General features: G+C 65.9%; 1 protein-coding gene across 1 annotated transcript in view; it reads left to right on the plus strand.

Moving 5' to 3' along the window:
• Eipr1 (EARP complex and GARP complex interacting protein 1) overlaps positions 1–22,589 on the plus strand; it is an 83,424-nt gene that overhangs the window by 41,846 nt on the left and 18,989 nt on the right. Inside the window, exon 4 of the mRNA XM_048353472.1 lies at positions 13,243–13,399. Within this exon, the coding sequence (XP_048209429.1) occupies positions 13,243–13,399 (157 nt within the window). The remainder of the gene's footprint in view (positions 1–13,242; positions 13,400–22,589) is intronic.

Raw genomic sequence — 22,589 nt, forward strand, 5'->3', positions numbered from 1 at the left:
CCAATGGCACGCACTGGGCATTTGTAGGATGGGCTCAGGCAACCCTGCCTGCCCGGTCCCAGGCGGACTGCGGGGGTGGGGGAGCCCAGGAGGCCAAGGAGGGAGGGGGCTGGGCAGCAACAGCAGGCAGCCCCGCAGGCAGTCCTGAGAAATGACCACAGAGCTGGCTAGACGCAGAAGGGACGGCGGCAGTGCGGGCCGCGTGCGGAGGAGGGGAGGAGGGGACGGCGGCAGTGCGGGCCGCGTGCGGAGGAGGGGAGGGGACGGCGGCAGTGCGGGCCGCGTGCGGAGGAGGGGACGGCGGCAGTGCGGGCCGCGTGCGGAGGAGGGGAGGGGGCGGCGGCAGTGCGGGCCGCGTGCGGAGGAGGGGAGGGGACGGCGGCAGTGCGGGCCGCGTGCGGAGGAGGGGAGGGGACGGCGGCAGTGCGGGCCGCGTGCGGAGGAGGGGAGGAGGGGACGGCGGCAGTGCGGGCCGCGTGCGGAGGAGGGGAGGGGACGGCGGCAGTGCGGGCCGCGTGCGGAGGAGGGGAGGAGGGGACGGCGGCAGTGCGGGCCGCGTGCGGAGGAGGGGAGGAGGGGACGGCGGCAGTGCGGGCCGCGTGCGGAGGAGGGGACGGCGGCAGTGCGGGCCGCGTGCGGAGGAGGGGAGGGGGCGGCGGCAGTGCGGGCCGCGTGCGGAGGAGGGGAGGAGGGGACGGCGGCAGTGCAGGCCGCGTGCGGAGGAGGGGAGGGGACGGCGGCAGTGCGGGCCGCGTGCGGAGGAGGGGAGGAGGGGACCGCACTTGGCTTTGATGGCCGCCCGCAGAGCTGCCTGCCTGCCTGCGTGCCTGTGGGAGGCGGGAGAGACGGGCTCCCAGGCGCAGCTGGGGTGGGGTGCACCTTTGCTAGGACGCGGGGAGGCCGGGCCGGGCTGCCCGTGGAGCCACTCTTCCCCCCCAGCGAGCGCACCGCAGTGCCTGGCCCCACTCAGGTCAGCTCCCCTTCACCTCCCACTCGGTGCTGGCACAGAGCCAGCTTTGTATCCATGCAGGCCGGCTCCTGTCCCTGGTTCTGGGTATCCGCGCAGGCGCAGTCCGGCTCCTGTCCCTGGTTCTGGGTATCCGCGCAGGCGCAGGCCGGCTCCTGTCCCTGGTTCTGGGTATCCGCGCAGGCGCAGTCCGGCTCCTGTCCCTGCTTCTGGGTATCCGCGCAGGCGCAGTCCGGCTCCTGTCCCTGCTTCTGGGTATCCGCGCAGGCGCAGGCCGGCTCCTGTCCCTGCTTCTGGGTATCCGCGCAGGCGCAGGCCGGCTCCTGTCCCTGGTTCTGGGTATCCGCGCAGGCGCAGTCCGGCTCCTGTCCCTGCTTCTGGGTATCCGCGCAGGCGCAGTCCGGCTCCTGTCCCTGGTTCTGGGTATCCGCGCAGGCGCGGGCTGGCTCCTGTCCCTGGTTCTGGGTATCCGCGCAGGCGCAGTCCGGCTCCTGTCCCTGCTTCTGGGTATCCGCGCAGGCGCAGTCCGGCTCCTGTCCCTGCTTCTGGGTATCCGCGCAGGCGCAGGCCGGCTCCTGTCCCTGGTTCTGGGTATCCGCGCAGGCGCAGTCCGGCTCCTGTCCCTGGTTCTGGGTATCCGCGCAGGCGCAGTCCGGCTCCTGTCCCTGGTTCTGGGTATCCGCGCAGGCGCGGGCTGGCTCCTGTCCCTGGTTCTGGGTATCCGCGCAGGCGCAGTCCGGCTCCTGGCCCTGGTTCTGGGTATCCGCGCAGGCGCGGGCTGGCTCCTGTCCCTTGCTCTCGCTGTGAGGCGCCGCCTGGGCTGGGCGGGTCAGGACATGGCTGCTTCGGGCCGCCCTTCTCCCAGGGCTGCTCTGGAGGAGCGCTCGGCGGGTGCCCAGGGCTGCCTCTCGTGGAAGAGAGCAGAGGGCAGTCCTCCGCTCGGCGCCTGCCTGCAGGTAGGCCGGCGCTCTGCCACTCTCATCAGGCCTCCAGCCAGGTCTTTGTGAGTAGCTGTGGTTGTGAGTGTGAACCATCACTGCTAGGCTCCTTGACAGTTTTGGTTTGAACATTTAATCCCTATTGTGCACGTAGTACTGGTGTGTATGAGAGCAAGGACCCCTAGCTGCAGCTGGGAGACGCCCCTGGAGTGGACGGTGCAGCAGGGCTGAGGGCATCGGGAAACCCCCCCTCCCCCCCTGGAGTGGACGGGGCAGGGGGGCTGAGGGCATCGGGAAACCCCCCCTCCCCCCCTGGAGTGGACGGGGCAGGGGGGCTGAGGGCATCGGGAGACGCCCCCTCCCCCCCTGGAGTGGACGGGGCAGGAGGGCTGAGGGCATCGGGAGACCCCCCTCCTCCCCTGGAGTGGACGGGGCAGGAGGGCTGAGGGCATCGGGAGACCCCCCTCCTCCCCTGGAGTGGACGGGGCAGGAGGGCTGAGGGCATCGGGAAACCCCCCCTCCCCCCCTGGAGTGGACGGGGCAGGGGGGCTGAGGGCATCGGGAAACCCCCCCTCCCCCCCTGGAGTGGACGGGGCAGGGGGGCTGAGGGCATCAGGAGACCCCCCTCCCCCCCTGGAGTGGACGGGGCAGGGGGGCTGAGGGCATCGGGAGACGCCCCCTGGAGTGGACGGGGCAGGAGGGCTGAGGGCATCAGGAGACCCCCCCCTGGAGTGGACGGGGCAGGAGGGCTGAGGGCATCGGGAGACCCCCCTCCTCCCCTGGAGTGGACGGGGCAGGGGGGCTGAGGGCATCGGGAGACCCCCCTCCCCCCTTGGAGTGGACGGGGCAGGAGGGCTGAGGGCTGGGGGCCATGGTCTTGCGGTGTCCTGTGAGGCGCTGGCAGTGAGGCTCAGCCGCATGTACACGGTGTCGCTCTGCCGCAGGCTCCCGAGCTGACCCAGCTCACGGTCGAGAGCGTGGAGCTCAAATCCACAGACCTAGTAAACTTGTCCTTCAGGCTAGTGCTAGCCTTGTTAATCTGGTAACAGGGAGGCTACTCCTTTTTGATATTACTTATGCTTAGACTTTATTTCCTGTTCAAGCAACCAGAATGTTGCTAACCAGAATGCTAACACGGAGCTGGTCAGCTGAAAACGTCATCTTGTGGGGACTTGATCCCTAGGTCCTCAGTAAATTTCAGACCCCCCCCCCCCTTGCAGGAATGGAGAAGCACAGTCATGTGATCCCCGTGTCCCCAAATGTCAAGCGTGGCAGTGTCCTGCAGTGCTCACTGGACAGTGTCTCGTGCTGCTGGTTGCTGCAGGGAAGATGGTGCCCAGAATTGAGCCGCTTTAGAAAAGGGGCCCTGTGTCCAGGCTTTGAGAAAGCAGGTGGCGGCCCTGCTGTGGTCTCCTCCCGCAGAGTATAGGAGGAAGTTGTGTGATGCAGTGTTTGTACAAGTAGGAACGTATTCGTGAAAGCTGCAGAAAGTCAGTACCTCTCTTGGAGGACTCTCTCCCACTTTGTGGGCAAGTATGTAGTGATTATTCAGAAGAGCTAACCGTGTTGTCAATGAATCATCAGAGAAGATCTTTTTTTTTCTTCAAATTTTTATTATCAAACTGATGTACAGAGAGGTTACAGTTTCATACATTAGGCATTGGATACAATACTTGTACTGTTTGTTACCTCGTCCCTCATACCCCCCTCCCCCCACCCCCTCAGAGAAGAATCTTCAAAATCTCATCGATACCATTTGCAGCGACGAGGAAGTCAGCAGTTCTCTTTTTCCCCAAATGGACCTTTTTTGTCCCAGCTAAGGCGTTGTACAAAGGAGTCACCACGCTGTAGGTTGGGTTACTAGTGCGATGCTTCCTGGGCAATGCCGTCCCCGCACTGTCCCCCGTGTCCTCCGTCCTGCCCCAGCCCACGGGGCGCGTGTCCTGTACCGTGACTGCACTTGCTCACTTCCCCTGCCTTCCCATGCTCCCTCATTGGCCCCGCCTACAAGAAACGTTCCCCCTAAGGGGAAGTACTTCAAAGTGGAGTATCACCCTCTCGGATAGCCCCGCGCCTCGGAGGCCCGCTCCCCGCCCCCCCCCCCCCCCCCGCCCCGCCTCCTCAGTGTTGCAGTCCGGGGCGTGTGCTGTGTAGTAGCAGTTCTGTGACGCCGGGCGCCCGTTCCTGTTAGAGGGGTCTTTTCACCACTTGCCTCGCTCTCTTGAGCACTTTGTGTGTGATGACATGGTCAGAGTGTGTAGGTGCTGTGGGCCTCAGGTCACAGGGGGTTCTAAGGGTTTGAACTCGGGGCCTCGCACTTGTGAGGCAAGCTCTCTCCCGCTGAGCCAAGCCTCCAGCCCTGCTTTCCACTTGTTCCTTTTAGGATAAGGTCTTTCTTCCTGCAGGCCACAGGCCCATCTACTTTTAGACTTGGCATAGTTGCTGGGATCACAGGTGTGTGCCACGGTGTTCAGCATTGCCCCTGTGGAGATGGAGGCGTTGGGACGTTTCTGCCAGCGCTGACCCGTCACCCCGACCTCCCAGTCTCCCCGTAGCTTGGGATGACAGGCATCTGCCACCACCTCTGGCTATGGGTAAAGAGAGGTCGTATAAACTTTTCCGTCTAGGCTGGCCTCAAACTTTGATCCTTCTGTTCTCCGTTTCCAAATAACTTAAGATTACAGGCATGTCCCATCGGCACGTGGCCCCACCTTTTTCTTGACTGTCCCGTAGACCTTCCCTTGGGGGTCACTTGCATTCCTTCTGTGGAAAAGGCGTGTCCCGACAGCCCCTCTCCTGGTTCAGCCGATCTGAAGCCCTGGCGCTCCTGGTGCAGTTGCTGGGAGCCCGCGGGTCCTTGGTGGTGGCGGCCCGGGACCCGCGGAGGATCCCGGGGCTCACTGGGCCCATCTGCTGGGAACCTGGGCACTGTTGGGACTGCCTGTGATTGTCTGCCTCAGTGTGCTGCATTTTTGCTACCACCTGTCCATAGGATTGGACGTCACTATTTTACTTGGAAATAATCCTGCCTCTTTACCTGCGGAAATTCTAGACTTTCTCAGGCATTACCTCTTAAGAAGTCATCCATTCGGGTTCTCTGTTTTCCCTGTGCACTCCACGTAGCTGTCTGTGGCAAGAATAAGGTCTGCACCACATCCAGCTCCCAGTCCTTTTGCACTCTCTGTTACTTTCTGATGTCTTTACTCCAGTAATTACTTCTCCCCAGGTGATTCTAATCTGCTGTTAAAATAACAATTGAGGTTTTTACTCTAGCAATTATAATTTGTCAGTCTAGGTGCTTTGCTAGACTCTTTCAGAAATATTCCCTTAGTGGTTGGTGTGGTGACAGGGGCTGGTAATCCTAGCTCTCCGGAGGCCGAGGCAGGAGGAACTGGAGGAAAGGCCATCTGGGGCTGCTGTGGAGAGGGTGCTAAGCCAGCTTCTGGGCTAGCCACTGGGAAGCCTCTGAAGGGAGTGGGGAGCAGGGGCTCACACCAGCCCCGCTACGAGGGTGAGAGACGGCACCACCGGGCCACAGGCGATTGCCAGGGTCTCTCGGGCCTCAGAGGGAACCGGAGCGCTGCCACAGGTCACGGCCCTCTGGAGCCGGTGTGGATAGGAGCATGGTCCTGTTTCTCTGGGGAGAGGCCCCTGGAAAGGACACTGCCAGGTGAGGGGGCCGGTCCACTCGAGGCCCGCCCCGCCGCAGAGCCTCCTGAGGGGGCCGGTCCACTCGAGGCCCGCCCCGCCGCAGCCCCTGCCCCGCTGCAGAGCCTCCTGAGGGGGCCGGTCCACTCGAGGCCCGCCCCGCCGCAGCCCCTGCCCCGCCGCAGCCCCCGCCCCACTGCAGAGCCTCCTGAGGGGGCCGGTCCACTCGAGGCCCGCCCCGCCGCAGAGCCTCCTGAGGGGGCCGGTCCACTCGAGGCCCGCCCCGCCGCAGAGCCTCCTGAGGGGGCCGGTCCACTCGAGGCCCGCCCTGCCGCAGCCCCTGCCCCGCCGCAGAGCCTCCTGAGGGGGCCGGTCCACTCGAGGCCCGCCCCGCTGCAGCCCTTGCCCCGCCGCAGCCCCCGCCCGCCTCAGCCCCCGCAGCGCGGTGCGTCCTGAGCCCAGGACATCTCCAGGAGGCATGCGTGAAGGGTGCTGTGGTCTACCCGAGCAGGGTGTGCAGCTATGCCCAGCGCTGCAGGTGGGGAGCTGAGGACAGAGAGGCAGGCGACAAGGGGCAAGAGTTGTAGAGCTTGAGACCCGGAGGGCCACACGGCTCCTTCTCACGTTCTTCTCTGCGCTTTCTATTTCTGCTTAGCGCACGGCACGCAATCTGCAGCAGGCCAGCGTCCACTCAGCCACACCCAGGTCCCCTGGCCACTCCAGGGGGCGGTGTCCACTCAGCCCCCCACAGGTCCTGTGGCCACTCCAGGGGGCGGTGTCCACTCAGCCCCCCACAGGTCCTGTGGCCACTCCAGGGGGCGGTGTCCACTCAGCCCCCACAGGTCCTGTGGCCACTCCAGGGGGACGGTGTCCACTCAGCCCCCCACAGGTCCTGTGGCCACTCCAGGGGGACGGTGTCCACTCAGCCCCCCACAGGTCCTGTGGCCACTCCAGGGGGACGGTGTCCACTCAGCCCCCCACAGGTCCTGTGGCCAGACCAGTAAGTGCTGCCGGCTTTCAGCAGGATGACAGACATGCACCTGCCTGCCAGAGAAGTTGGGTGGCTTCTGCTGTGCCCTCGTTGGCCCTGTGGGCAGCACATGAGCAGTGGGGGTCTAGGCCGGTTTCTGCACTGGAACAGCCCTGCCCTGCTGGGTGGACGGTCCTGCCACCCCTCCGGAGCCTTCCATGGTCCGGGGCAGGAGACAGGCCACCAGCAGCGTCTCCACGGCTGTGGTGTAAGCTCTCCCCGTGATGGCGCCGTGCTGCTTTGGGCTGACCCGATCTCTTAATGGTTTATTGTCTTCACGTAGTGTGCAGTCGTGTGCCACGTCAGTGGATGAGGACCCTGCGTCTTGGTCTGTGTCGCCCCCTCCATCACTCCCCGCTCCCCATTTCCCAGCTTCCAGGGCTCCGCGTCGTAGTTGTGCATCGAGTGACACCACCGTTCCTCTCTTTCGGCGTGTTGTGGCTCTTCCTCACGTGATCTGCTAGCAGTCGAGTGAGTGTCGTGGTGCTGGCGGCAGGGCCCGAGTCCTGCAGATGCCGGGAGGCTCACCGCTGTGTGTGCTCGGGGCCTGGAGAGCGAGTGGGGTCAGCCACGCCAGCCCCGGCCTGCGCCGACACGCGCGCGGCTCCGCAGCTCTGCGGCCTGCTCGCGCGTGGGCTGCTGGCGTGTACGGCTGGGCTTCAGTGGCCGTTCTCCAGCCATCCATCCTACCCGCTGCACCGCCTCCCACGAGGACGGGGAGTCCCGAGGGGAGCTCGGGGCCTGTGAACTGCCGCCAGCGGAGGGCAGCGGGGCGGGTGACTGCCCGTGCCCGGCGGGGTCAGCGCGTGCTGGGACGGCGTCTTTCCAGGGTAGATGGGGTCCTGGAGCCGCCGCGCGTCTGCTCGGGCCGGGCTGATCTGGTCAGTGCTGGTTCTTGCACCACCGTCTCCGACACACTTTCCTCCCTTCTTTCTCCGCCCCTTCCCCCTACCCCTTGTGGGTTATGGGGCTGAACTAAGGGGCTGAGTGCTGCTGTCCTTTGAACCGTAGCACCGCTTCCTGTTTCCTGATAGGAGTCTCACAGTCTCCTGACCCGGGCTGGCTTTGAGCCATGATCCTCAGATCTTAGCCTGGAGTAGCTAGGATGTTAGGTGTGAGCCACCGGTGCCTGGCTTTGCAGTTGCTCTTTTGCCCCTCCTGCTGCCTGCCTCTGAGAGGCCGCCTCGCTCCCTCAGCCCTGCCCGGAGAGAGCCGACAGGGTCCGTGGGGCAGACCGGATGCCAGGCGGGGATTCTCCACCTGGTCTGAGCCCAGTCTCGTCACGGTGCTCCCAAGGCCTTCTCGGCAGCATCTTCGGTGACTGCTCAGATGTCGCGACGCGCCCTGCGTGGCGTCTGTGTCAGGTGTTGCTTAGTGAAGGGAGCTGGAGCGTGCCTCCCTCACCTGCTCAGCCTGGGAAAATAGCCCCTGGGCGCCTAGGCGTCCGCCGCCTCCCTGCGGCCTGCGGATGCCCACAGAGGCCCTCATCTCTGTGGGGCTCCTCTAAGCCCCGGCACGGTGACCCCCTGCGGTGAGCGGCACACCCCCCTGCCCGGCCGCCGCCGCACGTTCCCCCTTCCTCCCTTCCGCCTGATTATCTTTTCATCTCATTAAGCCTCTCCAGCTCTTGAGGGATATGGAAAAAGATAGACAGCAGTGTTAAATTGGCCTTAAAGACACAACTTGGCATTTTCCCCTTCAAAGCATTGGGCCGCTAGGTGAGTCAAGAGGCTTCATTTCGCCCTGATTCTGGTGCTAATGAGCTGTGTGAACCTGGAAAGGTCAGTTAATGCCACCTGGCCTCAGTTTCCTCAGTCAGCGTGCTATCCCAACTCCTTCCTAACGCTGCTGTCTGGGGGCTCTCTGACACGTTTCAGCACGCATGGGCTTGCAGCTGCACTGGCGCTGCGCGTTGTGTGTGGCTTCCTTTTATACTGTTGGTGCACTGTGCTGTGGTAGGGCTTTGTACAGAGCCTTGCTCTTGTCGTCTGCAGTGCTCCTTTGTATACAGACCTGTGCTCCCGCTGTCCGCAGTGCTCCTTTGTATACAGACCTGTGCTCCCGCTGTCCGCAGTGCTCCTTTGTATACAGACCTGTGCTCTTGTCGTCTGCAGTGCTCCTTTGTATACAGACCTGTGCTCCCGCTGTCCGCAGTGCTCCTTTGTATACAGACCTGTGCTCCCGCTGTCCGCAGTGCTCCTTTGTATACAGACCTGTGCTCTTGTCGTCTGCAGTGCTCCTTTGTATACAGACCTGTGCTCCCGCTGTCCGCAGTGCTCCTTTGTATACAGACCTGTGCTCCCGCTGTCCGCAGTGCTCCTTTGTATACAGACCTGTGCTCCCGCTGTCCACAGTGCTCCTTTGTATACAGACCTGTGCTCTTGTCGTCTGCAGTGCTCCTTTGTATACAGACCTGTGCTCTTGTCTACAGTGCTCCTTTGTATACAGACCTGTGCTCCCGTTGTCTACAGTGCTCCTTTGTATACAGACCTGTGCTCCCGCTGTCCACAGTGGTGTGTGTGTATACAGTCCTTGGTTTGTTTACAGAGAGCTTGTGCTTACATCTTTGTGAATGACTCTAATTACCTTAAGCTATAAAACCATTATTCATTCCTTATTGGAGACAGTACAGTCGATATCTATATTTTTTCTTTTTTGGGTCTGTCTTAGGGCTTGGACTGAAGGCCTGGGCACTGTTCCTGAGCCTTTGTGCTCATGGCTGGCATTCTCCCACTTGAGTCACAGCTCCATTTTTGGCTTTTTGGTGGTTAATTGGAAATAATGAGTTTTACAGACTCCTGCCCAGGCTGGCTTTGAACCATGATCATCCTCTCAGCCTCCTGAGTAGCCAGGATTGTAGGCATGAGCCACCAGAATCCAGCTACAATTGGTACTTATAGTCATACAGTGAAAGCAGTCGGGTAATTTTTATATACCTCTAGCCGAAGTAATAATCAGAGGAGGATGTTTTAAATTTAGCTCTCCCTAGTAATGTACTCTTATGTTCTCAGCCCTGCCATTCTCTAAATTATGGGATTGTTCTTGTTTTAATTAAAAAGCAGAGCCTCTATTAGTTGCAGAAGGGAGATTTCATTGTGACGTTTCGTTCCTGCGTGTGGTGTGTCTAGATCCGGCTGATTGCCGCGTCCCCTCTCGTCCCTTTCCCCTCGGTGAGACCGTCTCAGCAGGTTCCCTGTTGGGTCTCCATCCATGCAGATAACCTGGTCCTTCACACCCCATCCCCACGCACCCCCGCACCCCTGCTGGGACCCACCCCAAGAGAGCTTACTTCACTTTTCTGCCTTTCTCTTATTTTCTTGGGGTGCACTGATTTTACCAGGGGGTTTCACCACGTTCTTTCAGATGCGCATATATTATATTTTGACCAGCGTAGCCCTCTCCGTTGTTGGCTGTTTCCCCGAGCCTGCCCATTGCGTCTGCCCTGGTTTTGTCCAGGGCCCCGGGCGCTGAGCCTGGCGGCTCCAGACCCCGTCACGTTAATTCACCCAGGCAGTCACTTTGCAGACCCTCATTTCCACGAGGAGTCAAACCGGGGAAAGGACGAAGGCCTCCTCGAGACCTGGCTTTCCTTCTCAAAAGCACCTTTGTGTCCTTGCTCTCTGGTGATGTGCGCCAACTGCTCCGTGGCGATGCGTGGCGCTGTGGGAATCCTCACCCTCCGGAGCAGCTGGTGTGTCAGCCCCACTTTCCCCGTGTCCTCTGCAGTGCTGGTGTGTCAGGGCCGCTTTCCCCGCGTCCTCTCCAGTGCTGGTGTGTCAGCCCCGCTTTCCCCGCGTCCTCCGCAGTGCTGGTGTGTCAGCCCCGCTTTCCCCGCGTCCTCCGCAGTGCTGGTGTGTCAGCCCCGCTTTCCCCCGCGTCCTCCCCAGTGCTGGTGTGTCAGGGCCGCTTTCCCCGCGTCCTCCGCAGTGCTGGTGTGTCAGCCCCGCTTTCCCCGCGTCCTCCCCAGTGCTGGTGTGTCAGGGCCGCTTTCCCCGCGTCCTCCGCAGTGCTGGTGTGTCAGCCCCGCTTTCCCCGCGTCCTCCCCAGTGCTGGTGTGTCAGCCCCGCTTTCCCCGCGTCCTCTCCAGTGCTGGTGTGTCAGCCCCGCTTTCCCCCGCGTCCTCCGCAGTGCTGGTGTGTCAGCCCCGCTTTCCCCGCGTCCTCCCCAGTGCTGGTGTGTCAGCCCCGCTTTCCCCGCGTCCTTCCCAGTGCTGGTGTGTCAGCCCCGCTTTCCCCGCGTCCTCTCCAGTGCTGGTGTGTCAGCCCCGCTTTCCCCGCGTCCTCCCCAGTGCTGGTGTGTCAGCCCCGCTTTCCCCGCGTCCTCTCCAGTGCTGGTGTGTCAGCCCCGCTTTCCCCGCGTCCTCTCCAGTGCTGGTGTGGCAGCCCCGCTTTCCCCGCGTCCTCTGCAGTGCTGGTGTGTCAGCCCCGCTTTCCCCGCGTCCTCCCCAGTGCTGGTGTGTCAGCCCCGCTTTCCCCGCGTCCTCTGCAGTGCTGGTGTGTCAGCCCCGCTTTCCCCGCGTCCTCCGTGGTGCTGGTGTGTCAGCCCCGCTTTCCCTGCGTCCTCTCCAGTGCTGGTGTGTCAGCCCCGCTTTCCCCGCGTCCTCCCCGGTGCTGGTGTGTCAGCCCCGCTTTCCCCGCGTCCTCCCCAGTGCTGGTGTGTCAGCCCCGCTTTCCCCGCGTCCTCCGCAGTGCTGGTGTGTCAGCCCCGCTTTCCCCGCGTCCTCCCCAGTGCTGGTGTGTCAGCCCCGCTTTCCCTGCGTCCTCTGCAGTGCTGGTGTGTCAGCCCCGCTTTCCCCGCGTCCTCCGTGGTGCCGTCCCTGCTTCTGAGGGTTGGGGGCTGGGAACGCCGCTGGGCTCCTTGGACTGAGTGTGCTCTGCTCCAGCTCCGCCTGGGGGCGCCCGGGGGCTCCTTGGCCTGTACCTCACTATCACGTGTTTCAGTAAGGGACTCTGAACTGGAACCCACCACATTCTTAAACTACCTTCTAGGGGAAAAATTTGTTTTGGAAAATCAGTTTTTCATGCAGTTGAAATTCCTTTTTTACACTCACTGAACTTCAGAAAGCATCTCGGTGCCGTAGCGTTTGTGTGCAACCCCTGCACCTGTGTGTTCTGACCGGCCTTGCTTGGAGCACCTCCTCCAAGCCTGCCTCCCTCTGGCACGCCCGCTGCCGAGTGTGTGGCCTCCCTCTGGCACGCCCGCTGACGAGTGTGTGGCCTCCCTCTGGCACGCCCGCTGCCGAGTGTGCAACCTCCCTCTGGCACACCCACTGCCGAGTGTGCGGCCTCCCTCTGGCTATCACGGCCGCTGCCGAGTGTGCGGCCTCCCTCTGGCACGCCCACTGCCGAGTGTGCAACCTCCCTCTGGCACACCCACTGCCGAGTGTGCGGCCTCCCTCTGTCATGCCCGCTGCCGAGTGTGCGGCCTCCCTCTGGCACACCCGCTGCCGAGTGTGTGGCCTCCCTCTGGCACGCCCGCTGCCGAGTGTGCAACCTCCCTCTGGCACACCCACTGCTGTGTGCGGCCTCCCTCTGGCTATCACGCCCGCTGCCGAGTGTGCAGCCTCCCTCTGGCACGCCCACTGCCAAGTGTGCAACCTCCCTCTGGCACACCCACTGCCGAGTGTGCGGCCTCCCTCTGGCACGCCCGCTGCCGAGTGTGCGGCCTCCCTCTGGCACGCCCGCTGCCGAGTGTGCGGCCTCCCTCTGGCACGCCCGCTGCCGAGTGTGCGGCCCCCTTCCTGGCTAGCACGCCTCCTGACGTAGGGAGGCGTCTTGGGAAAGGTCCTGGCGTGAAACCTGCTGAGTGTGCACCAGTGGAGGGAGAAGCGTGGGGCGCGTGCCCCGCGAGACGCTGGGGTGCTGAAGGGGAGACGCGCACCCTCGCGCGGGCACTGTGAACCGGAGCCACCGCAGCCACCGGCGCAGGAGGGAAGGGCGGCCCGGGCGGACGGGACGGGGAGGCGGGGATGCGGGCGTGGACGCACCAGGCTCCAGAGAGACGCGGGAGGAGCGCGCGCCCGGCTGTCGCCCATCAGTGAGAGGGGAGCGATACGCTGCAGACCTGGAGATAAGGTGGGGAGTAGATTTTAATTGTCCTCAGACCAACAACCACGGAAAGCCATTCACACTGGCTCAGTTTAACCCTTTCACAATATAAATGTACTGAAGCGTTGCTTCGTGCCACCACACACGCACACGCATGCACGCTTTTTCATGGACTGAGAACAAAAGTGCACGCTACCCTGTGCACGTGGTGAGCCCCGCGGAGCGGGTGCCCCGTGGGCTGCGGTTGGGTAGGGGTGGGGGCGGGGACAGGGTCGTCTGGTCCAGCTCCGCGCGGTGTATGACGTCTCACAACGCCGAGAGCGGGGAGCTCCTGTCCTGCCCCCCCGGATGCACGCTGTCAGCACAGCGCGCGTGTGAAGACCTTGAAGAGTGGAAGGAAGTTGGGTTTGGGGACACGGCCGTCGGTTTGTAAGATGTGCACAGGTGGGCTCTGGATGCGCGCCCAGGCCGAGCCTCGGTGTGCGGCAGGACTCGGGCCTGGCCTCCCTCCGCCCCGTGCTGCCCGCCGCGTCCCCCCGTCACGGGGCAGAGGTGCCTGGCTTGCGGCTGGCTGTGGGCTGACTGCCCTGCTGACTTCCGTCTGTCTTCCAGCTTCAGACAGCCGCGTGCTGGCGTGTGCAGCCGTGTGGCGGATGCCCAAGGAGCTGGAATCGGCACCCACGAGTCTCCCGACGACTCGGCGAGCCACCGCGCAGACCCTGGAGCTGCTCTGTCACCTCGACGACGGGGCCCACAGCAACGTGGCCTGGTAGGTTGTTGGGTTCTTTTCTCTGACCCGGCTCGGATGCTTATTTCTTTCTCTCTTATTACCCTCCGTATCGTCCTCTCCCCTAACCCTCGGCCTGCAGGTATGTTAGGGTGGGACGTAGGGGCGGCTCTGTCCTGGCGTGCGCGCGACCCGTGTGGTAATGTGACCGCTATCCTTCCCTGGGAGCTAGCGTACATAGACCACGGAGTAGGCTTCTGAGAGCGAACTAACTTTATTGAGAGAAGGACAGGGGAGATGATTCCGAAGGAAGGGGGTTGGCCAGGATTCCGATAGGCCATGAGCTGTCACTTGACCTCCAAGGGGCTGGGTCACTCTGAGCGCGCCGAACCAGGGCGGGGCTGGGAGGCGCCGGGCTGGCTGCCAGCTAAGTCGGGGGTCTATTTGCCCAACGGTTTCTCCGGATTCCAATGTAGAGAGGGTGGAAGGGCCGCATTCCCCAGGGCTGGGGGAGGTGCATCAAGCCCCTTCCATCTAGGGGGGAAGATGGACCCCAACAGTAGGTGCTGCATTTACACACACCCAGGGTGAGCCGGAGGTGCTGCGTGTACACACACCCCCTAGAGCGAGCCCGGAGGTGCTGCGTGTACACACACCCAGAGTGAGCCCGGAGGTGCTGCGTGTAACACACCGCTAGAGCGAGCCCGGAGGTGCTGCGTGTACACACACCCAGAGCGAGCCCGGAGGTGCTGCGTGTACACACACCCCTAGAGCGAGCCCTGAGGTGCTGCGTGTACACACACCCAGAGTGAGCCCGGAGGTGCTGCGTGTACACACACCCAGAGTGAGCCCGGAGGTGCGGCGTGTACACACACCCAGAGTGAGCCCGGAGGTGCGGCGTGTACACACCCCTAGAGTGAGCCCGGAGGTGCTGCGTGTACACACACCCTAGAGCGAGCCCGGAGGTGCTGCGTGTACACACCCCTAGAGTGAGCCCGGAGGTGCTGCGTGTACACACACCCCTAGAGCAAGCCCTGAGGTGCTGCGTGTACACACACCCAGAGTGAGCCCTGAGGTGCTGCGTGTACACACACCCTAGAGCGAGCCCGGAGGTGCTGCGTGTACACACACCCCTAGAGTGAGCCCGGAGGTGCTGCGTGTACACACACCCTAGAGCAAGCCCTGAGGTGCTGCTTGTACACACACCTCTAGAATGAGCCCGGAGGTGCTGCGTGTACACACACCCAGGGTGAGCCGGAGATGCTGCGTGTACACACACCCCTAGAGCGAGCCAGAGGTGCTGCGTGTACACCACATACCCACAGAGAGCCTGTACGTGCAGGCGCCGTGGTCCACACAGGCCGCTCCCTGATGAGCGCTCCTCTCTTCAGAGGATGCTACCCATCGGCTTGGGCTTCTGTCCCCGATGTTTCCCACGTTTGCCACATTGTGGGAAGCGGCTCACGTGGCGACGCCCTGCTCCCCATCCGTCCCTCTCGTGGGAGCCGCCGTGAAGTGGCACACGCACCAGTTATGCTGCTTCAGCGGGCCTGCCCGGACCCTCCAGGTCTTCTTCCCACTGCATGCTTCCCGTCTGCCACAGGGAGACCTGCCTGCGCCCAGGGAGGCCACAGCCATCGCGGGTCTCCGTCGCGGGTCTCCGTCGCGGGTCCCCGTCGCGGGTCCCCTTCGCGGGTCCCCGTCGCGGGTCCCCATCCCGGGTCCGCCATGCTCTCTCATAGCACCACCTAGCGGCGGGAGGCTCCTCCAGTTGCCGGGAACGTCGACCGACGTCCCCCAGCGGAGTTTTACCCTCTTAGCCCTGAACTCGTCCTTTAGAAGGCAGATGGAAACGAGCTGGACTTTGTGGGGAGCATCCCATCCGCAAGGGAGGCCTCTTTCTCCCCTAGTGTGTTCCTCCCCCCTTCCTGCTCCGTCCCTTCAGCCTGGGGCAGTGCTCTGGAGAGCCGCAGACCTGCACACAGCCCCACGCGCAGACTTCAGAGCCACAGCAGTGCCCATCCCACGCTCCCTTTCCCCCGATGTGGGGCTTCCAGGCCCTTCTTGGCTCTAAATTAGTTGTACGATGTGATCTTTCCTTGAGCAGTGCCAATGTCTTTGTTCTGAATAAATGAGAGGTACACGCAGACCCTCCTCCTACGTCATCCCCTTTGCACCAGCGTCTCTGCGTAAGCAGCCTCCACGCCTGGACAGAGCTCCTCCCACGACACGGGCTCGGGACCCCAGTCCCCTGACAGATCCCCTCCCACCCCCCCTGGTCAGTCAGGGAGCCAAGATGCACAGGAGTCCCCGGGATGGTGAGGTCAAAGGGCACCCCCTGGTGGCCATGTCCGACCATCTTTGGCACATCCCATATTCTGACTTTCAGCTGCAACAAGACAGGATTTAGATATGTAAATAAGATGAATAACACTCATCTTGTCACAGGCAAGAACAGAGTAGAAGCGTGGGACGCGAGCATACTTTGAGTCGATGGCACGCTCTTGCCGTTCAAGTTGGATGTGGTTATTCTTCCACAGCAAACTAGGGTTTTCCTTGAGTCCCTGTTAAGCCTGATAGCAATACAGAGTGTGCATGTTAATAATACTGGCCTATCAAATTATCTAGAGTGAAAAGAGGATTTCCTGGCACTCGGCAGGGTAGGCGAGCAAGAGGCAGTTAGTTATCTTCTAGCGTCTGTACGGTGCGTGGTCATCAACATGGTTTAGGTGCGGAATGACCACGTCAGGATCGGCCTGTGGCTGCCGGTCTCCTCGGGATGACCAGGAGGACCCAGCTCCGGAGCCCTGTGCCCTGGCTGCAGGCAAGCGGGTCCTGCCGGCCACTGGACGCGAAGCCCACGCAGGAGACACGGAGGCACGTTTGTGCCGTGTACCTTTAAGAGTGGTCACCCCAGTCGCCTTGTTCAGATGATGAAACTCTGCCTGGGGAGTGATTTTAAGACCCGCCATCGGAGAGTGGCGAGAAGGGGGGAGGGCGATGGTGTCTGTCCGGCTCCAGGATTTTGAGGGCGGAGGTGTCTCGGGGAAGAGGTGCGCGTGCCCGTCCTCACGCCAGCGCTCTAGCGGCGTCCAGGTGGCGGCGGCTCTGCGCACAGCCTGCTGACCTCGCTTCCTGTGCAGCCATGGGAGAAGACGAGCCCCCTCCCGTGAGATGAGCAAATACCACTCGGAAATGCAGGCCGGCAGAGCGGCCCGGGCACCTGGGCCGCACACACACCTCCCACGCTGGGGTGACTGTCGGTGCAAGGGAAGGGCAGGCGTGGTCGCGTGGCGGCCGGGCCACCATGCGGGGGTGGGCCAGAAGACAGGAAGCATTGGCCCCGGAAAGCGGGGGGTTGGCCCTCTCTTCATTTGCTTTTCTCTTTGGTTCACTGTAACAGAGCAGTGGAAATTAGCTTGAGGTAAATGTTACAGTGGGGAACTGGTAGCTGTCCTTGAAGGTGAGAAAGAATGTTTGAAGTTTTGAGAGATTCTCTGGCAGGATTGTTCTGCTCAGGGCTGTCCATGGCCAGGGCAGTGTCGTGGTAAAGACTGCTCCGACCTGTGTCAGGCTCAAGCCTTCTTCACCTGCCCGAGGTGAACCGAAGCGCAAGTCTTAAGCCTCACGCTCAGAAGCTGCTCCCCTGCTCACTGGCTCCTATTTCACGCTGTACACAGAAGCCTAGGGTTTTGCCCAGTATCTAACTTGTGTAGGAAAAGGACATTCTGCAATGTTAATGGCGATATAAAAATACCTTCCAGGATGTCTGCTCCAGTCTCCATTGTGAATAAAAATGGGCGTTGAGAGCCTCCCTCACCTGGGGGAGATGTGGCAAAAAAGTAAATATTAGGGTTTTGTCATGAGAAGAATATTTGGTAAAATGAGTGCACAGACACAGCTTACCCTAGGAAAATTCTAAATACAAAAGTCTCAAATACAGTGGGGAAATTATAGCTACTCATTTGTATCATAGAAAAATACATATTCCCCTAAGACTTTAGTTCAAGTTTCTATTAAATCCAGCTCAAAGTGCATTTCTTTTATGAACTGAGTGGGTATTTTCTAGACGTGGTAAGTACAGCATCTCGCTAGGGTCCCCGGTGGAGTCAAGCGGGGGTAGTCCATTCTGTCCTTGTCACAAAATACTTCAGGACAGATAGTGGGTAAGTAGCAGAGTTTCATTCCTGCCTGTTCTAGCAGCTCAGAATCCAAGCTCACAGCCCCAGCAGGTCTGGTGCCTTGTAAGGTGCCTTCTTTTTGTTCCTAGATAGTTCTTCTTGCTGTCCCCCTGAGTCTCTTTCCTAAGGGCAGTAATACCCTGGGTAAGAACTCTGATGTGTTGAAGTTGTGTTTGTGAAGCTCGAAGCATAGTCTCAAATCCCCCCCCCCCCCCACACACCCTCTGCCCCTCAGCTTGACCCCAGGGCCTGGGTGCTGTTCCTGAGCTCTTTGGCTCAAGGCTAGCACTCTACCACTTGAGTCACAGCTCCACTTCAGGCTTTTGTGGGGGTTAATTGGAGATAAGAGTCTCACGGACTTTCCTGCTTGGGCTGGCTTTGAACCTCAGTCCTCAGATCTCAGCCTCCTCAGTAGCTAGGATTACAGGTGTGAACTGGCCGTTTGCAATCTTTTTAAACCAGAAAGTGTGTGGTCTCTGTAGGAGAATTTTAACCGTACTTGACTTATCTTCCACCGATTAAAAACCCGGAGGGACAAGGAGACAAGGTAGAATGTTATTTAAATAATCAGAAGTTTAGGTAGTGCTCTATTTCAAGGCTGCCTTTGCGCTTGCCGATGCATCCTCAGAGGTCAGCCCAGCGTCTCAGGGGACTCGTGTGAGGAGAGGGCGTGCCCGCCCCCCTGAGCTGCCCGCCCCCCCTGAGCGCCCGCCCCCCTGAGCTGCCCGCCCCCCTGAGCTGCCCGCCCCCCTGAGCGCCCATCCCCCTGAGCTGCCCGCACCCCTGAGCGCCCGACCCCCTGAGCTGCCCGCCCCCCTGAGCTGCCCCCCCCTGAGCGCCAGCCCCCCTGAGCTGCCCGCCCCCCTGAGCTGCCCCCCCGAGCGCCTGCCCCCCTGAGCTGCCCCCCCGAGCGCCTGCCCCCGTGAGCTGCCCGCCCCCATGAGCTGCCCGCCCCCCTGAGCTGCCCACCCCCTGAGCGCCTGCCCCCCGAGCTGCCCGCCCCCCTGAGCTGCCCCCCCGAGCGCCTGACTCCCTGAGCTGCCCCCCCCGAGCGCCTGCCCCCTGAGCTGCCCCCCGAGCGCCTGCCGCCGTGAGCTGCCCGCCCCCCTGAGCTGCCCGCCCCCCTGAGCTGCCCGCCCCCTGAGCTGCCCGCCCCCCTGAGCGCCCGCCCCCCTGAGCGCCCGCCCCCCCCAGCTGCCCGCCCCCCGAGCTGCCCGCCCCCCGAGCTGACCGCCCCCCCGAGCTGTCCGCCCCCCCGAGCTGCCAGACCCCCGAGCTGCCCGCCCTTGAGCTGCCCGCCCCCCTGAGCTGCCGCCCCCATGAGCGCCCGCCCCCCTGAGTGCCCGCCCCCCCAGCTGCCCGCCCCCCGAGCTGCCCGCCCCCCGAGCTGCCCACCCCCCCGAGCTGCCCGCCCCCCCGAGCTGCCCACCACCCCGAGCTGCCCGCCCCCCGAGCTGCCCGCCCCCCGAGCTGCCCGCCCCCCGAGCTGCCCGACCCCAGCTGCCGCCACCCCAGCTGCCCGCCACCCCCCCCAGCTGCCCGCCACCCCCAGCGGCCCGCCCCCCCGAGCTGTCCGCCCCCCCCGAGCTGCCCGCCCCCCCAGCTGCCCGCCACCCCCAGCTGCCCGCCACCCCCAGCTGCCCGCCCCCCCGAGCTGCCCGCTCCCCCCCAGCTGCCCGCCACCCCTGAGCTGCCCACCCCTCCAGCTGCCCGCCCCCCCCAGCTGCCCGCCACCCCCCAGCTGCCCGCCACCCCCAGCTGCCCGCCACCCCCGAGCTGCCCGACCCCTCAGCTGCCCGCCACCCTGAGCTGCCCACCCCTCCAGCTGCCCGCCACCCCCGAGCTGCCCGCCCCCCGAGCTGCCCGCCACCCCCGAGCTGCCCGCCCCCCGAGCTGCCCGCCCCCCCCTGAGCTGCCCGCCCCCCAGCTGCCGCCACCCCCGGGCTGCCCGTCCCCCCAGCTGCCCGCCACCCCCGAGCTGCCCGCCACCCCCCGAGCTGCCCGCCCCTCCAGCTGCCCGCCACCCGGGCTGCCCGTCCCCCCAGCTGCCCGCCACCCCCGAGCTGCCCGCCCCCCCAGCTGCCCGCCCCCCTGAGCTGCCGCCCCCCTGAGCTGCCCGCCACCCCTGAGCTGCCCGCCCCCCCGAGCTGCCCGCCCCCCCCGAGCTGCCCGCCCCCCCTGAGATGCCCGCCCCCCTGAGCTGCCGCCACCCCTGAGCTGCCCCGCCACCCTGAGCAGGCCCGCCCCCCCAGCTGCCCGTCCCCCCAGCTGCCCGCCCCCCGAGCTGCCCGCCCCCCGAGCTGCCCGCCCCCCCGGGCTGCCCGCCACCCCGGGCTGCCCGTCCCCCAGCTGCCCGCCACCCCCGAGCTGCCCGCCCCCCCGAGCTGCCCGCCCCCCCGAGCTGCCCGCCCCCCCGAGCTGCCCGCCCCCCGAGCTGCCCGCCCCCCCCGAGCTGCCCGCCACCCCGAGCTGCCCGCCACCCCGAGCTGCCCGCCACCCCAGCTGCCCGCCACCCCCCGAGCTGCCCGCCCCCCCGGGCTACCCGCCCCCCCGGGCTGCCCGCCACCCCGGGCTGCCCGTCCCCCCAGCTGCCCGCCACCCCCGAGCTGCCCGCCACCCCCGAGCTGCCCGCCACCCCCAGCTGCCCGCCCCCCCCGAGCTGCCCGCTCCCCCCCAGCTGCCCGCCACCCCTGAGCTGCCCACCCCTCCAGCTGCCCGCCCCCCCAGCTGCCCGCCACCCCCAGCTGCCCCGCCACCCTGAGCTGCCCGACCCCTCAGCTGCCCGCCACTCCTGAGCTGCCCACCCCTCCAGCTGCCCGCCACCCCCGAGCTGCCCGCCCCCCGAGCTGCCCGCCACCCCCGAGCTGCCCGCCCCCCGAGCTGCCGCCCCCCTGAGCTGCCCGCCCCCCCAGCTGCCCCGCCACCCCGGGCTGCCCGTCCCCCCAGCTGCCCGCCACCCCGGCTGCCCGTCCACCCAGCTGCCCGCCACCCCCCGAGCTGCCCGCCCCCCCAGCTGCCCGCCACCCCCGAGCTGCCGCCCCCCCAGCTGCCCGCCACCCCGGGCTGCCCGTCCCCCCAGCTGCCGCCACCCCGAGCTGCCCGCCCCTCCAGCTGCCCGCCCCCCTGAGCTGCCCGCCCCCCGAGCTGCCCGCCCCCCTGAGCTGCCCGCCCCCCTGAGCTGCCGCCACCCCTGTGCTGCCAGCCACCCCGAGCTGCCCGCCCCCCCAGCTGCCCGTCCCCCCAGCTGCCCACCCCCCGAGCTGCCCCGCCCCCCGGGCTGCCCGCCACCCCGGGCTGCCCGTCCCCCCAGCTGCCCGCCACCCCCGGCTGCCCGCCCCCCCGGGCTGCCCGCCACCCCGGGCTGCCCGTCCCCCCAGCTGCCCGCCACCCCCGAGCTGCCCGTCCCCCAGCTGCCCACCCCCCGAGCTGCCCGCCCCCCCGGGCTGCCCGCCACCCGGGCTGCCCGTCCCCCCAGCTGCCCGCCACCCCCCGGGCTGCCCGCCCCCCCCGGGCTGCCCGCCACCCCGGGCTGCCCGCCCCCCAGCTGCCCGCCACCCCCGAGCTGCCCGCCCCCCCGAGCTGCCCGCCCCCCCGAGCTGCCCGCCCCCCCCGAGCTGCCGCCCCCCGAGCTGCCCGCCCCCCCGAGCTGCCCGCCACCCCGAGCTGCCCGCCCCCCCAGCTGCCCGCCACCCCCGAGCTGCCCGCCACCCCCGAGCTGCCCGCCCCCCCGGGCTGCCCGCCACCCCGGGCTGCCCGTCCCCCCAGCTGCCCCCCACCCCCGAGCTGCCCGCCACCCCCGTGCTGCCCGCCCCCCCGGGCTGCCCCGCCACCCCGGGCTGCCCGTCCCCCGAGCTGCCCGCCACCCCCGAGCTGCCCGCTCCCCCCCAGCTGCCCGCCACCCCTGAGCTGCCCACCCCTCCAGCTGCCCGCCCCCCCAGCTGCCCGCCACCCCCAGCTGCCCGCCACCCCCAGCTGCCCGCCACCCCTGAGCTGCCCGACCCCTCAGCTGCCCGCCACCCCTGAGCTGCCCACCCCTCCAGCTGCCCGCCACCCCCGAGCTGCCCGCCCCCCGAGCTGCCTGCCACCCCCGAGCTGCCCGCCCCCCGAGCTGCCCGCCCCCCTGGGCTGCCCGCCCCCCCGGGCTGCCCGCCACCCCGGGCTGCCCGTCCCCCCAGCTGCCCGCCACCCCCGAGCTGCCCGCCACCCCCGAGCTGCCCGCCCCTCCAGCTGCCCGCCACCCCGGGCTGCCCGTCCCCCCAGCTGCCCGCCACCCCCCGAGCTGCCCGCCCCCCCAGCTGCCCGCCCCCCTGAGCTGCCCGCCCCCCCGAGCTGCCCGCCCCCCCGAGCTGCCCGCCCCCCCGAGCTGCCCGCCCCCCGAGCTGCCCGCCACCCCGAGCTGCCCGCCACCCCGTGCTGCCCGCCCCCCGGCTGCCCGTCCCCCCCGGCTGCCCGCCCCCCGGGCTGCCCGCCCCCCCGGGCTGCCCGCCACCCCGGGCTGCCCGTCCCCCCCGGGCTGCCCGCCACCCCCGGGCTGCCCGCCCCCCCGGGCTGCCCGCCCCCCCGGGCTGCCCGTCCCCCCGGGCTGCCCGCCCCCCCGAGCTGCCCGCCCCCCCGAGCTGCCCGCCCCCCGAGCTGCCCGCCACCCCCGAGCTGCCCGCCACCCCGAGCTGCCCGCCCCCCCAGCTGCCCGCCACCCCAGCTGCCCGCCACCCCCGAGCTGCCCGCCCCCCCGGGCTGCCCGCCCCCCCGGGCTGCCCGTCCCCACAGCTGCCCGCCACCCCCGAGCTGCCCGCCACCCCCGAGCTGCCCGCCACCCCCAGCTGCCCGCCCCCTCGAGCTGCCCGCTCCCCCCCAGCTGCCCGCCACCCCTGAGCTGCCCACCCCTCCAGCTGCCCGCCCCCCCAGCTGCCCGCCACCCCCAGCTGCCCGCCACCCCTGAGCTGCCCGACCCCTCAGCTGCCCGCCACCCCTGAGCTGCCCACCCCTCCAGCTGCCCGCCACCCCCGAGCTGCCCGCCCCCCGAGCTGCCCGCCACCCCCGAGCTGCCCGCC

The sequence above is a fragment of the Perognathus longimembris genome, chromosome 8 (assembly GCF_023159225.1).
Source record: "Perognathus longimembris pacificus isolate PPM17 chromosome 8, ASM2315922v1, whole genome shotgun sequence".
Lineage (NCBI taxonomy): Eukaryota > Metazoa > Chordata > Mammalia > Rodentia > Heteromyidae > Perognathus > Perognathus longimembris.